Below are 15581 nucleotides of genomic sequence, written 5' to 3' on the forward strand. Positions count from 1 at the left end.
CTCCCCCACCCCTTCTTAAAAAAAAAAAAAAAAAAAAAAAGTTGTCGAGTTTTGCTTTTCTATTCACTGCAGTCCTGGCCAAAGTAAAGCCCTCTTTCTCAATGACGTCAAGATCTTTAGCAAGATTAGGCTTTCATTTCTCTATTGCAGCAATTAGCCAGGGAATGTATAAAAGGCTTCAGGGAGCCTCGCTGGGAGCAGAGAGAGGCGTTTTGCACCACAGACAGATAGCAGGAAGGAAAAGCCAGAGGAGTGAGGGAAAGAAGAGCCAGGTCCCCTCGCTCCTGGAGAAGGGAGAGAGTGAGACAGGCTGGGGAAAAGGAGAAGAGCAGGAAGTGTGTGTAAAACGGAGTAAAGAAAGAAAGAAAAAGAAACCACCCTTAAAGCACATTTTAAAAACTCTGGCAATTCAAGAAAGAAACAGGCTACGTTTAAAGAACATAGAGACAATGAAAAGCTAAAGAAAATTTTGCAGTCTCTGCCACAGTCTCATAGGTACTTGGAAATGAAAGTAGAGCTGCCTGTCTTTAACGGACTCTGACAGGGGTAACTGGATTAGGGACGGGTATGCCAGTTTCTTTTTCTTTTTTTTTTTTTACATCTTAAATCCTGAAAAAAAAAAAAAAAAAAAAAAAAAAAAGCAGCAGCTCCGAATTGAATGAATTGATGGGCACACTCCAACTGCTGGGCTGGAGAGACTGAACTTGGTCTTGCCATTTCTGCTTCTTTGAAAGAGGAGACAACTTGGGCTTCCTTTTAATTTGGTTTTTCTCCTTCTCCCCCCACCCCCAACCTTCCCCTTACCTCCCCCACCCCCCTCTACCACCACCCCCCTTTTAAATAAGAGGGCGAAGGGGAACCAGAGCGCACAAGGGGACTGACTCAGGAGGCAGAGAAGATGGGTATCCTCAGCGTAGACTTGCTGATCACACTGCAAATTCTGCCAGTTTTTTTCTCCAACTGCCTCTTCCTGGCGCTCTATGACTCGGTCATTCTGCTCAAGCACGTGGTGCTGCTGTTGAGCCGCTCCAAGTCCACTCGCGGAGAGTGGCGGCGCATGCTGACCTCAGAGGGACTGCGCTGCGTCTGGAAGAGCTTCCTCCTGGATGCCTACAAACAGGTGAGCTGAGCCCAGAGGGCTTCTCCTCAGGTCAACCAGGCAGGGGGCTAGAAGGTTGGGGGCTGGAGGTCACGGGGGCATTGGGGTGAGAGCCGTGAAGTTGTGTTTGGGGACTTGCCTGGTGGTTCTGTGAGTGGTTATGTGAGGTTGAATGAGCCTCTCTACCTTTACTTTCTACACCTGTTGCACAGGTTTGATTTTCGAGTGACGGATATTAAGCCCCAAGGACTCCCTATGACCTAATAAGGAGTCTTTTAAATACAGGTTCTCATTATCTTGCTGTAATTCTGGAGTAGAGGGTTTTGTGCCCGTAGAATAACTTCGCCTAAAGTCAGAAAATGTTGTGGGAGGGGAGATGCTGCCTTTGTTTTGCTCTTATATAAGCAGGAATTCTGATGTTTTGCTTGATAGGAGATGCACTAGGAAAGACAGTTCAAAACTGTCAGAGAATTGACAACAAAATATTCCTGGTAAGTGTGACTGGGCATCACAGCAGCTTGGGTTCTGGTAGAGGTGAGAGTTAATGAGACCAAGCCTGGGATTTCTGAGTCCCTGGTTACGAGCTATCGGTTTGTAAGAGTGATCTGCAAATTGGCTGTCAAAAATACAGACTTTGTAAGGGAAACCAAATTTACTTTGTTTCTCCAAGTGTAAACATTGTCTTGTGAGATCTGATGGATCTACTTGGGTCACTACCTTCTCCTGCCTTGAGCATTAGAACAGTGGCCTCCCTTGTCTGTGCAAGTGTTGTTCCTAGCGGCTCTTGGAAAGCCCGAGTTGGATTCTGGTGTCCCTGATTTTGACTGCTTAGAGGTATTGGTGGAGCATTTTCAACTGAGATCTTAAGGGGCAAAGAGAATGCTTGGTTATCTGTTCTTTGTCAATTTGCTCCCAACCCCTACCCTCAGCTTCTTTGACTCCTGAAGACCCCCTGAGGTTGGGAAGAGAGAACTCATTTGGCAAAAAGTTGTTATCAAAGGAGACTATCCTGCTTTTCCCAACAGGATTGGGGGACCTTGTAGAAAATGTCATGAATGGGAGTTTGAGAGGAATATTGAAACCAGGTGTTCAACAAAGTGGCACAGGCAAAGCAGGCAGAACCTCAGAAACAGAGACAGCAACTCGGAATAATAGAGGGGAAAGGGAATGAATCCTCTGTAAATAAACACTAAAAAAATAAAGCTCTCCACCAGGAAAACAGAAGAAACAAGGAATCCAGGGCAGGATTGTTCCACTGAAATCTCAAATGTACAAGAGGAAAACATCTATTGTGAATGAGGGAAGTTTCTCTGTCTTTGTTATTGACGTAGCCTACAGAAGGTTTGCATTGATTGCCCTAAAGACAGGTGAATAGTAAGAACTCTTATTAGTAAATGCCAATTCCTTTATGCAAATATAAGTGGATGCTCAAAGTCCTCATAGTAAAAACTCATTTATTTTTATTTATTTTTTATTATTTTTTTATTTAGCTTTTCATTTTTTACAGACTGCATTTTGATTCATTGTACACAAATGGGGTACATCATTTCGTTTCTATGGTTGTACACAATGTAGATTCATACCATTCGTGTAATCATACATGTACATGGAGTAATGATGTCTCATTTATATTATGTATGTGAAGGCAGATGAGAAGTATGGATGAGGAGATGCTGAAATGATCAGATTCAAATGTACACAGTGAATGTGAAAATTTTATGTTCTGTTTTAAAGGTAGGGAATATGGAGAAGGATGAGTACACAAGTACATAAAATATTAATTAGGAAGTTCCTTCATCTGCATCTGTATTTTGCATGTCTTAGCAGATAACATGGAAATGTCAGAGCCTTAATCTCAGTATATTAGAGTCTTAACTTTTTGGAAACACGATTGACTTTTGCTTATAGGAGGAAAAAAAAATCACTTCTTGGGAAAATTTCACTTATATGCATATATGTCTGATATAAATGTCATCTCTTAATTATATCCACTGTAGGGGCTATAATGTTAACCATGTGTATCAAGTGAGGATCCCCCCCCCAACTAAGCAGCTTAGTGAGATAGAAATGGGAAAGCAAACAAATGCCTCCATAATAAGCTTGATTATTTGTTTTTTAACTAGTGTACAGTGTTGTGTTATAATATGTCATTATCCACATTCTAGGAAATTGGGAAGGCTGAACGATTTGCTTATTCTTTTGACAGGTAGTTATCATCTTCCTCTTCTTTCTTTGTCTCTACCTACTGATTTATTACTGGCCAAGTTCATGACTGCTGTTATTAGGCCTTTAATGATTTATGTCATAGTTACCACGTGCAGAAGCAACCCCAGGAACCAAATATCCAGAGATAAGACTGGACTGGGTGCATGATAAATGGAAACACTGAGGCACAGCTTAAACCAAATTTTAGTATTTCCTGTCTTCAGGTATGACGGGGGTGATGGTTGCTGTGTTGGCTCTGGAGGGTTCACTCAGAACCTCTCAAACAGCCAAATGCTATTGCCATCTGTGCCACTGTCTTTGGGTGTGGGTGTTTCTAGAGGCAGTGGAGGAGCTTCTGTCTAAGAGGGTATCACAGTATTCCCTAACCTTGACTTGCATTATCATGAGACTGCCACCCCAGATGCAGAGGTTTCTAGAATGAGGGGGCGTGTCCACATGGGAGACAATTGGACATATCATTTGCTAGCTTTCATTCTCTTGATTGGGGAATGTTAGATACTTAGGAAGATATTCAGAGAAACTGGACTGAAAGTATGATCCTGTGTTTTACCCACACCAGAGGCAACATGGGTATAATTAAAAAAAGAGAGAGAACAAAATTAAATTTAATAAAACACTTGTTCATTAAAATACTGAAAGAGAGTTAAAGTTAAATTAGATTGGTAAGAGGGGATTCTGTACAAAATTTTGATAGAAAAACTCTATAGAAACTCATGAGAGACTCTGAAGTAAACAGGAGATATTTGTTATTTAAGTTTCTTGAGTCGGTGTCATTGCATCTGAACACTGGATCCTTGTGCTGGTGCTCAAAGACTCAGAAAACACAACCAACAAGCAAACTTTCCTGTCTGGGAGTCTGGCTCTTGCCTAAATGAAGTGTAAAAGTCAACACGCAGTATGGATCCTGACAAGCATTTCAGTTTCTGCACGGTTAATATTGCAGCGATACAGAAAACGTTCATCTGAACATACAGTTTTGGTTTTGAAAGGGTCTCTTTAACATTCTCCTCCTCTTCATTCACCTCAAGCCTTTTGACACAAGTTTCTACCATGAAAAATGGCTCCTTTAAGAGAGAAATTGTCCCAAAAGTACACGAAGGAGGCCCCAGCCAGGGCTTGTCCATCACTTGGCTGAATCATTGGGAAAGGATAGGGCTCAGAGGTACTTCTTCTAGGTACAAATCAAAGAGAGAATTTGCCAGAGAAGGGAACTGAGCTTGGAAGAAGTAGGTAATTTGTTCTTCAGCTCTGACTTATCTGGCCAATCTGAATGCAAGTGGTTAAATCTCTGCTTGATGGTTGCTTGACCATGTTTCTAAGGCCATTGATGTAGCCTGGTGATTATATCAAAGAATTTGAAAACTTTCTGATAGTTAATAAAACCATTTCCAGGACTTTGTTTAGCAAGAAGTATGTGTAAATATTCTGCCACACACCCATCCCCCATTTTTATGATTCACTTTTCTTCTTGTCATGACAATATGTGATAGTTTATGCAAAATCCTTTCCCAGGAAAGCAAAGCATAACAAAACAAAGAAACAACAACAACAACAACAACAAAAACCCAAGGTTAGTGGTATATGCTGTATTTCCAATTTTACTCGAATGGCTCTTTCTTCCCCTTGTCCTGCATTGCACAGTTCACATAAGCAGCATCCTCTTCCCTTATGTCCTAAACAGTGTCAGTAGAAGGAAACCTAACATCAGGGGAATCAGATGTTTATATGTGCTATGTACTTGCACTCATGTTCACACTTATAAACATGTCTATTGCAGCCCCTGAACTTGGGCTAGAGATCCCTCTGTTGTAAACATGCAAATTCATTACTCGCCTCCTTTGTTGGTGGTGTTCATGTTGCTTGCAAAAACATAAGAAAGGACAACTGTACTAGTGCAGATGGGGGAGATAAAAGTCAGTGATGACGATATCACATTTTACGTATGTCCTTTCTGATCCTTGTGAAATAAAGGGACCTTTGGGAACATCGGAACTTCAAGACCAATTAGTGGAAATGATGCTTCTTGTGTTTGGGCATTAAATACTGGGCAGGGTTCTCTTTAGAGCGGCTAATGCTGGCAGGGAAAGAGGTACCGACCTAATTACTCTTCCGCAAGAGTAAAAAATGCCTTTTGAATGCCTCTTTGGCAAATATGTCTCATTAAGGACAAAAACCAAACACAAACCCTCTAAGAAGGAGAAATTAAGATGATAGGTAACTTGTGGCCAGGAGACTTTCTGTGCCACTGTGGGAAATTAAAACAAAGTTTGGGAGTACCAGGGGATAACTTGTTTTTGTTGAGCTTCTTTCCTGCAGCCTTAATGTTATTATGGGACCAACGTTATTTTCTTCATCGACTTGGCTCTGTGTCAAGGAATGCTTTACTCCTGGGGAGAGCAAAGAATTCTCCATCATTGACGATGATGGCGATTCTCTAATTCTATCTCAGCAGGGTTGTTAACCAAGCAAATCGAGAAATTCTCCATTTTATGCTCTGGTCTAATAGGAATTTAATTTTCATGGCGATCAAACACAGAGATGAGAATGAACAGTAATGTCCACTGAAAAGATGTTTATTTTGTTCAAAGCAAACTGAAATCTGTTTTTCTTTATTGTAGCTAAGTTGTTCTCTATCAGGTTTTAGCCAAGATGGACAAATTTATGATTCGTTATATGATGCTTACAAAAGCAGACTGCTGGCCTGTTAACATTTGGACTTATGGATCACAGGTGTCTGTTTTTCCTTCTTAGCATTATTAATAGCATTAATCATGCCTATGAATAATCGCTTACCTGGTTACCTTCATGAATAAGAATATCCATCTGTTTATGACAGTCTAGTCTATAGTCAAATCCTGTGGCTGCTCAACAAAATAAAGAGGATTAGCCATGTTTGTCTTTTTCACTAAGGAGCTGAGATAATCAAGAGCAAGTCAAGAGCATCAGGTGTTGATTGTGGCAGTAATCTACAAGTGGGCTCTGGGATTCAGATTTCTCAATTTATCTGCTTCTCTGAGTTTCCCATCATCCAAATGTGATTATTTCACTGTGGGTCAAGTTTATTACTAAGTGTAAAATTCCCCACTGCTCTAGGATTATAACAACAATCACTTATTTGATAATCCAGTCAAAAATTTTAAAATGCGTGTATCCCAGCCTAACAAAATGCTGACTTCCCCTTCCCAAAGAGCATTAGGTGTTTGGTAACTTTCCTAAATTTTAACTTTAGGGTGACAGTGTTGTACTTGTCCTAGATTTTCTAAGGCATACTAGCCAAATTTGGAAAGACTTCTGTGGCTAAATTGTCTGTTCCAAGAAGAGAAGTGTGCTTTAACTTTCTAAGAAAATCAACTGCAGGTAACAAGAGATCACCTGTGACCGAAGTATCAAATTAGATTATTCAGTTGAATGGTCAGGAATAACACAAGGATCAACAGGTCTGCTTGGGTGAGAGTTAGGGGGTCAGAGGCCCACTTATCAAGACCACACAATTGTTTTAGAGACCTCAACAATGACTCCAAAATGCAGGGGGATGTTTTCACCTCCCAGGAACCTACCAGTCAATAGTGTAGAGATTATTTTTCTCCTGCGTGCAGGTTGCTTACTTAATAAGACATCTCAGTAGCAGACTGACCTGAATGTATTCAGATCTTATCACAGTATGTTGAGGAGCACAGCTCAGATAATTCTGTTAAAAGCAACCCTTCTAGAATACTTACTGTTATCTTAAATAGGAAAGACCTAATGAGGAGATGATGGGGATGCTGGTCACCACCTGTGTCCACAACAAATGACCCAAAGAACCCATAGATTCAGAGGTTTTACATCAAAGACTAACATGGTTCACCTGAAATAATCTAGTTAAAGGTAGCTTCTCAGATTCCTCTGTCTAGTGTCACTTGCAGATTAGCCAAGCAAATTAATAGAATAATTTCTCCCCAGGTGGTAACTGAACCCAAATGCATTTGTTTAAATCATACCAACAGCTTTCTTTCCTAAGGAGGAAGATGATTATTTTAATAATTCTTTTAGAAAACAAATAGTACCTATTTCAAACCTGGCTTGCTAGGATTTTTGAGAAGGGAGAGGAAGAACTTTTACTCTTTCTCTACTATTAAAATGAGTTGTGCATTAACATTGGATAGAGGCCACTGAACAAAGACCTCTGAGTGTTTTTTATCAGTTTGGATTGTTGTATCTTTAACAATTCACTATTAAGTGACTTCAGTTAGCAGCACTGTTATATGTGGCTGTGTTTATATGAGAGGGAATAAGGCGATCTAGTTGGAAGTGTTTTGTAATATTAAGGATAAGTGTGTAAAAATCAATTTTACTGCCATAAGCTCTCCCTAATGTTATTGGCTTTGATTAAACCATTCTAGGGAAAGATCCAATTGTGTTAATTCAAACTGAAGTAATTGGCTCTTTTATGTTGCCTGCTTTTTATTATCAATTTACAGATCCAAAGGCCACAAACTTTCTTTTGTTATTTGGTGTTCAACTATTTTAACTACATGCAGAGGAGGCCATGACACAATTTTTGTCTGTACCTCTTTTACCTGAAAATTTTATCACTCAGAGGAGCTCAATACTAAATTATATGATTGAGAAATATATGGTTTGTGACTTCTTCTGTAAAGCAGGGGGGGAAACAAACAAAAATGCATGTAAAATGAGAAATTAACCAAAGGTAGGGTTATGGAATAACCATGTTTTTGTTTTTAATGGAAATTATAAGGTTCTAGTCATCAGAGCCATAGTGCAAGCAGTAATGGTGGAAACCTCCAGGGAGCCCCATACTCAGGAGAAGCCCAAATCTCTTCTGAGGACTACTCATTTATTTATTTAAAACACAGAATTGCCCAAGAAAAGTGCTATTCTGTTTCCCAGGGTGGGGTGGCAACTGATAATGCAATGTACACTCATGCAGAGATTTCTAGTACACAAAGTTCTCTATTCCCTGTATTATCCTCCAATAACTGTATAAGGAAGACAGGGTTAGTATCTCCATCCTACAGATGGGAAAGTGCTGTAGAGGCTGAGTGAGTAGCTCTTATTGTAAATGATGGGTTTCAGACTTTCTGGCTCTTTCTGACCAGGATTGGAGCCCATTGGTTTAGATTAAAATGCTTAGCATCATACATGAAAACTTAGGTGCTGCCTGAGTATTTTAGAATTCAAAAAGAGACAGTGCATCCCAAGACCCTGATCATTTGTCTTGAAGGAGACCGTTTGCTTCCAACTTTTAAAATGAAGTCGATTAATCACTTGCTATATAGTGCTTGCTAAGTATTGACAGCAAAGTTAGGCTAGTAAAGAATACCAGCCTGAACTTAATTATGAAAGGTGTTAACTGCGGTGTCTTCAAAGATGAAAAGAATTACCTTCAGTGACTACACAGAATGAAAAAGACTCTTATTCTCTTGGTCATCCTTTACATCACCTGTCATGACTCTTTTTTCCTCAAATCAATATACGTTTGCCACATCCTCTGAAGGAAATACCACTTTTTATTAGGGTCAGTTGTGTTAGAGTCAATTTTATTAGAGTGACTTGAAGCCGCAATGTGTTTAATATGGTATTCTCTCTTTCTCTTTTATGCCTTCACCGTTAGGTGAAATTGGGTGAAGATGCCCCCAATTCCAGTGTGGTACATGTGTCCAATCCTGAAGGTAACCGTGGTGGAAGTGGCTCCCAGGAGAAGACCTCGGACGGAGCAGAGTGCCACCTTCTTGACTTTGCCAGTCCGGAGCGCCCACTGGTGGTCAACTTTGGTTCCGCCACTTGACCTCCTTTTACTAGCCAGCTACCTGCCTTCAGCAAACTGGTGGAAGAGTTTTCATCAGTGGCGGACTTCCTGTTGGTCTACATTGATGAGGCTCATCCTTCAGATGGTTGGGCGGTGCCTGGGGACTCCTCTTTGTCTTTTGAGGTGAAGAAGCACCAGAATCAGGAAGATCGATGTGCAGCAGCCCAGCAGCTTCTGGAGCGTTTCTCCTTGCCGCCCCAGTGCCGGGTTGTGGCTGACCGCATGGACAACAATGCCAATGTGGCTTACGGGGTAGCCTTTGAACGTGTGTGCATTGTGCAGAGACAGAAGATTGCTTATCTTGGAGGAAAGGGTCCCTTCTGCTACAACCTTCAAGAAGTCCGGCATTGGCTGGAGAAGAATTTCAGCAAGAGATGAATTCTAGATTAGCTGGTTAAAGGTATGATTGTAATAGAGCTTATTATTTTTTAAAAAAAAAGTTATATAAAGGAGAGGAAAAGAAGAACTGAATCCACTATTTCAACTGAGGCCCGTTGCCTCCGCGAAAGACAGCACGGGAATTTACCTGTCAGAAGAACATAAACCTCTAACATCCCGTACTTCTTCAACTACTCAAATGGCGTTGGGCTAAATAGTAGCCCTGTTACCTCTCTTCTTGGTGAGAATCCCTGAGTAAAAAGATCCAAGTTGGGAAGGAAGAAATTCTGATTCAGTGTTCCTTGAGAAAGAAGTGGTACTGCTCATGAAAGCTTTGGGGCCAGAAGACCAGACTTACCTGAATAATTACTATGTTAGGGAAGCTACTATCGATGTACAGCATGGATAGAGGCCAAATGCGAAGTTCCCAAATACTTACAATGAGTCCTTGAACTTGGGCCCCAAGGTCATGGCCTTGGAGGTGTTTAATGTGTTAGAGTAGTGCTAGCCATGCAGTGCTTTTTGCCAGGTATATTTGTAGATACCAAGAATGATTCCTTAATCTGAACAGTTAGAATGATTATCTGAAATTTGAGGGGTACTTTCTAGGCAGATGGAGACACTGCCAGAAGTAAATCAAATTATCAGCTAGGAAAGAGGAGGCAGAAAGATTAGGAAACTTGATAGAGTTTCACCTTGAAGCTGCACAAAGTGAGACTAATTTGCTAGCCCCAGAAACATAGAACCTTTATAAAGCCAGAAAAGGAAAAAGCTCACCTAAAAATAGCATAGGAAAAATACATATGAAGACAAGATATGAATCATATGTTTCTACATTGAGGGTGAAAAGGGGATTGAAAGGATAAAATCCACACACTTAAATGTGTGCTAATGAGGGCTTTTTTGTGGAAATAATTACTTTATGATACATGTATATGGGTATATATGTGCTAGTGGGTGAATTATACTTGGTGATACCTATCCAGGGGAAACCCAGTGAATCTGGTGGTGCTGGGCTGTTCCTCCCGGTTCCTGCACTTATAAAGTGGCTCTACTCATTCCGCATCTCAGTCTCCAGAGAATGCCGAGCTGAAGGCAAGGAAGTCAGTACCCTGACCATTCAGCTACAGCCCTCTTCTCCTTCCAAAGTACAATTACAGGTGCAAACAATCATTCTTTCTTCAGTTGCAAAATAGGAGAAAGTTAGTTTAATTCCTATCAATAATTTTGGAGCCTTTCATATAAGGCTTTCCTTAAAATCAAGGAATTTGGTAAAATGGAATTTCTATTGACATTTGAACTTGGGGTCTTCCTTTAGTCCCCTTAGCTGAGACTCAGTAATCTAAAGTCCCAAGAGTACATACTTACATATGTCATGTTTCTCTTTAAGATAAAAACAATGTAGTTTTATACATAAGTAATATCTAAAGATTGTAACCCCCAAAAGAATAGACCAACAGTTTTGTACCATAACTTTAAAAAAAAAAAACTGAGTATATTTTCAAATCACAGTATATAGTTTAAAGGCACTAATGTTCTTATGTCCATTTCATTAATAGCTGTATCATAAAATAAAGCTAATAGGAAAAGATAATCAAAACTTGAAAGTATCTTCTTAAACTAGTTTCCTGAAATGAGAAAAACGTGGGAACTGGGTGTGCAGGAACCAAATGTATTTAAAAAAAACTGGAGCAAGAAATCGCTCATATCACAAGCTGGTATATTGTTTAGATACTAAAGCTCCATTGTGACACATTTTCTTTTACAACATCTAAACTTTCCAATGTTTTAAGTTCTACTAAAGAACACCCACAAGGAAACAGGGCAAATTTTGAAAATGTGATGTTATCTATGAATTGCTGTAAAATCATACGGAGAATAGATTATTTCAGATTCCGCCATTGTTGAATTTTAGAGTCAACCTTATCAGTGGCCCCCATTGATTTTTATCTTCAAAATGGTGTTGAGATTTATGTGGTACCCGGCGAAGTAAAATGAAAAATTGGTAGCAGCACACCCACATCGCTGTCCTTGAACTTCCCCTTTGTTGTACGTGTGCGATAATGGAACAGGATGTCAGAGAAGCTGGTGGGGGGATGAGATTTGGCTAAGGCGGTGCTAGTCATCTGGGGAAGAGGATGTTGGAAAAATCACCCATTTGTGCTCTATTTATAAAGAAAGAGAAGGTTGTGTGTGTGTGTGTGTGTGTGTGTGCATGCAGACAGTCCTTCTCCTGGAGGGAACTCTGAAGGAGAAATGAAACAGAGGAAGTAAACATGCAAGGTATAAGCTGACTGTTAGGGAGAAAGACATGTTCAGTAGAACATGGAAGACATACTGGAAGAAAGGCTGTTGAAGGGCCAATGGAGAAAGTGGATTGACAAAGCTCAGGAATCCTACAATATGTAGAATGGCTTGGTCTGATCAGTGTTATGATAAGCCTGTAATTATGTAACCTATTTATCTCAACATAAACTTTTATAATATCCTATGATGTATCTTTTGTAAAATCAATAAGAACTCATTCTTGGAGATAAAAGAAAACCAATGCTTAGCTGATATGCTCCAAGAAATGATTAGATCATCCATACCCACCATAGTGTGTTTTACAAAGTTTGCTCTTTGAAGACTGATAGTTGTAATTCTCACGAGGGAAAAAAAAAATGTATATAGAACTCTGAGTTCTTTCTCTTTTCACCTAAAAATCCCCCACCCATAGCCGGTGTTTACATGGAGCTATCAGTTTAGCCTCTTTGCAGCTGAGTGAGCTTGTCTAGTATTGAAATAGTTCCCAAGAAATTTTAGATATTATCACACCATCTGGATTTACTCAAACACTTACTGTTTGAACTATCCAAAACTTACTTTACTTTATTGCTTAGAGAAAGTATTAGTGGAATTTACAATGACTTTCTTGAACGGGCATGAATGAAATGCCTGCAGAATAACCTGAAGGTGTTTCCTACAGCTATGGAAGTGTGACTGACCTTCTTAGAGGCAAACTAGTGTCACGTTCTTGCTTTGTGTAGCTAAAGTGGCAGCCATTTAACCTATGTGTCTTCTGTCTTGTGACATTTTGGATCTTTAATCCTGTGTCTTCACTCATTCATAAAATGTGTCCCTGATTTTTGGGTAATATCGGCTTCTAAATGGTCTATTGATTTAGTTAAATTCTTACCCCATTAACCAAGAGATGTTTATTCTCTGATCAGGGAGAGAAGAAAAGACTATTGTCTTTTGTTTTGACTGAGTCTATTTCACTGTTAGGGCTCTTGAATAAAAACTATGAAACATAGTGAGGGTCATGTGTGGGGGTTGCCTTGCTGCCTAAAATACCAGAGTGGCAGGTTAAACACAACATTAATGGCTTTGGAAAAATTCTCAGGTGGATACAAGGTGCGCTTGGCATGCTCTAGAGGCTATGCCCACAGGAAGAGGAATTCACAGATTTTCAGGACTTCCCATTATGTATATCATAAGAGAATGAACCTGGACATTTGTTCCATCTGACTTCTGACTGATGGTTTGGAAAATAAGTTTAATAAGAATCCCCTGGCTATTACAAAGAGGAAAATGTAGACACTACTTCTGTTCCATCTAAGGATGAATGGAAACCTTTACTAGCATTTAGAGGTTTTCAGAACATGTGCAATGCCATGTCTCTGAGAAGTGGAAATTAACAATAAGTCTTTTAATTCTAGGAGTTTTTCAAGAAATGATGTTGCCAAAAATAAGAGCTACCAGTATATTTGGTTATATCCCAACTTCCTTGTTTGCCTTAAACATAGGAGTCAAACCCCTTGTTCATATGTCCTTGCAGAATGGGACATAAACACCAACTGCTGTTTGCTAAGGGTGCTAGCTTGGTCTTGTCCTGAGTCCCTCTACCGAAGGAAGGGACTGAGGCTGGGTAAGGGAGGAAAATTGCTCACTGAATAAGAACCAGCCTCTGAGGGCTTGGTCTACTGATTTGAAAAGATCTGAAAAGAAAGTTCTTAGGGTTGGAGGAAGGCAGCAGAGTGCCATTGCGTGACTTTAGGATGAGCAAAGCATTGTGCTACTTCCTAAAGCCCTGTGTTCCAGATTGTACCAGAAACAAGGTCTCAGACTGGACAGACCAGCTCTGTTCCAAGGGGAGTCTGAACCGCAGAGAGCAAGCGCACAGATATCCAAACAAGACTTCTCATGCCAGTCAGGGCCGCCTGCCCGTCTTGGGCTGCAGCACCAGAGCTCCGGGGAGTTTATTTAATATTTACTGAGACTTCGGAGACCCAGCAGATGTTTAATGAAGTCACTATTTTGGCTCGAACTACCCTCCCCCCTCCACCTCGAAAAAAAGCAAACAGGTAAACATATAAATGAAAGAAGCCCACAGAAGGGGATGGGAAATAAATAAAATTCTCTCAAGACTTGTCCAGCCCGTGTTGCTGGTCAGTGTGGTTTTCATGTGTTAGGATTGGGGGATGTGAAGACATGAGTATCCAGTACTTTATAACCAAAGCAATTACAAGATATTGGGTAGGGAATGTTGGCCAGTTTTGTTTAGTTTTGCATCACATTATCACTGGACTCGCCGGCCCAAGTGATCGGGCACCCGAAGAGGGAGACAGAGATGTGCAGAGTCTACCAGTGTGCGAATGATAACTACTGACGAAAGAGTCCTTGACTCAGTTAGTGGTTGGATGTAGTCACATTGGTTTGTCTCTCCCCATCTTTGTCTCCCTGGCAAGGAGAATACTCGGGACACAATGTGAGAGTCCTGGGTAACTGTGGTGAGAATGTATGTGTGTATATCTCTGCTGCTCTGTTGCAGAAGAAGAAACGCTTGGGACACTATCCGTAGAAAGAGTGTTATTATATTGGTGCTGAGTGGTATGTGTGCTTTTACAATTTGTTCTTGTATTTTATTAAACTTTGAATAAAAGAATAGAGTTACTCTTTGGTTCTATTTGTTTATTTTTAAATTACTTTCTAGACCTTGCCTCAGGCTGGAACACATCCATGGTTGACAAGGGAAAGAGAATCCATCACTCCAATATTTATTCCTTGGTATTCGTGGGCAAAGGAGCCAGTGATGCCAGATTATTTTAATCTCATGCTGCGTGCCAGAGTCTTCAAGGAAATCAAGACACGTTAAGAGAAAACCTTCAGTTACTTTCCATATTTATGAACAAGACACACACAGAATTCATGGAAAGGGGCCTGTTTAAGAAACTGGAGCAAACTTTAACTTTGTTAGATTTACATCCCAGGTTTTCTAAGTGTGATAAATGAACTTCCCAGGAAGCTGGTTGAAGCAGCACAGACATAAACATACACACACACATGTATATACACAGATATTATTTGTTATGGGGTTGGCAGTGTGGGAATGTGTAATAAAAACATTTAAACACATTTATATTAAGCATTTTCCACCATGAGAAGGTGTAAGGATAGAAATGACAAATGGAAACAGTAGCTTGTTAATAACAAGGGATATGTTTGCAGCATGGTTAAATATGTGCTTTGTGTACCTTTAAAACAGTTGACTTCACTAAAATATTAGTATCTCCTGAGACTGAACTTGCTCATGACTTTTACATACAAATTTCATGAATATTTGAAGCATCTTATAAAATATTCTAGAATTTTTAATAGAACATCAAAATATCATTACTTTGACAACTATTTGTTGAATTTCCATTTTATTTTTTTGCTGGGCCGTGTACTAGACCCAATATCATGTGCAGAAGCAGTATAGTTAAACTCTTGCAGATACACTTCCCTTAAGTAGCCTGTCATAGATTCATCAAACCCTAAAAGAGACTCAAATTAATCTTAAAAATGTAGAATTTATTGGATGATAGAACTAAGCCCTACAAATAATTGTGATGAATCTTCAGGAACAGCTGGATTCAGGGTCACAGAGTCTTTCAGTGGTTATTAGATCTTTTGTCTCTGCATTTTCTCTCAGACCAGTTTCTCCTTATGTTGGGTGACCTGACTGTGGATAAGCTACTCTCTTGCATGCTAGCTATAAGATGGTTTAGATGAAGCTTGACCCTATTCCCAGGGAAGTACTGGACT

General features: G+C 40.0%; 1 protein-coding gene across 2 annotated transcripts; it reads left to right on the plus strand.

Annotated features, from left to right (window-relative positions):
- The first annotated feature begins 208 nt into the window (after nt 1-208).
- Nucleotides 209-9906, plus strand: DIO2 (iodothyronine deiodinase 2). Of its 2 annotated transcripts, XM_079127698.1 has the most exons (3): nt 209-565; nt 846-1120; nt 8940-9906. In XM_079127698.1, exons 2-3 carry the CDS (start codon nt 899-901, stop codon nt 9510-9512), a joined length of 795 nt encoding a protein of 264 aa, XP_078983824.1. In that variant the 5' UTR covers nt 209-565; nt 846-898; the 3' UTR covers nt 9513-9906. The 2 variants fall into 2 exon arrangements, with proteins under 2 accessions (XP_078983824.1, XP_078983825.1); XM_079127699.1 differs by lacking the exons at nt 209-565; nt 846-1120 and adding an exon at nt 1229-1590.
- Nucleotides 9907-15581: the final 5675 nt, after the last annotated feature.

This window comes from Sciurus vulgaris, assembly GCF_902686455.1.
Source record: "Sciurus vulgaris genome assembly, chromosome: 2".
In the NCBI taxonomy this organism is placed as follows: Eukaryota; Metazoa; Chordata; class Mammalia; order Rodentia; family Sciuridae; genus Sciurus; species Sciurus vulgaris.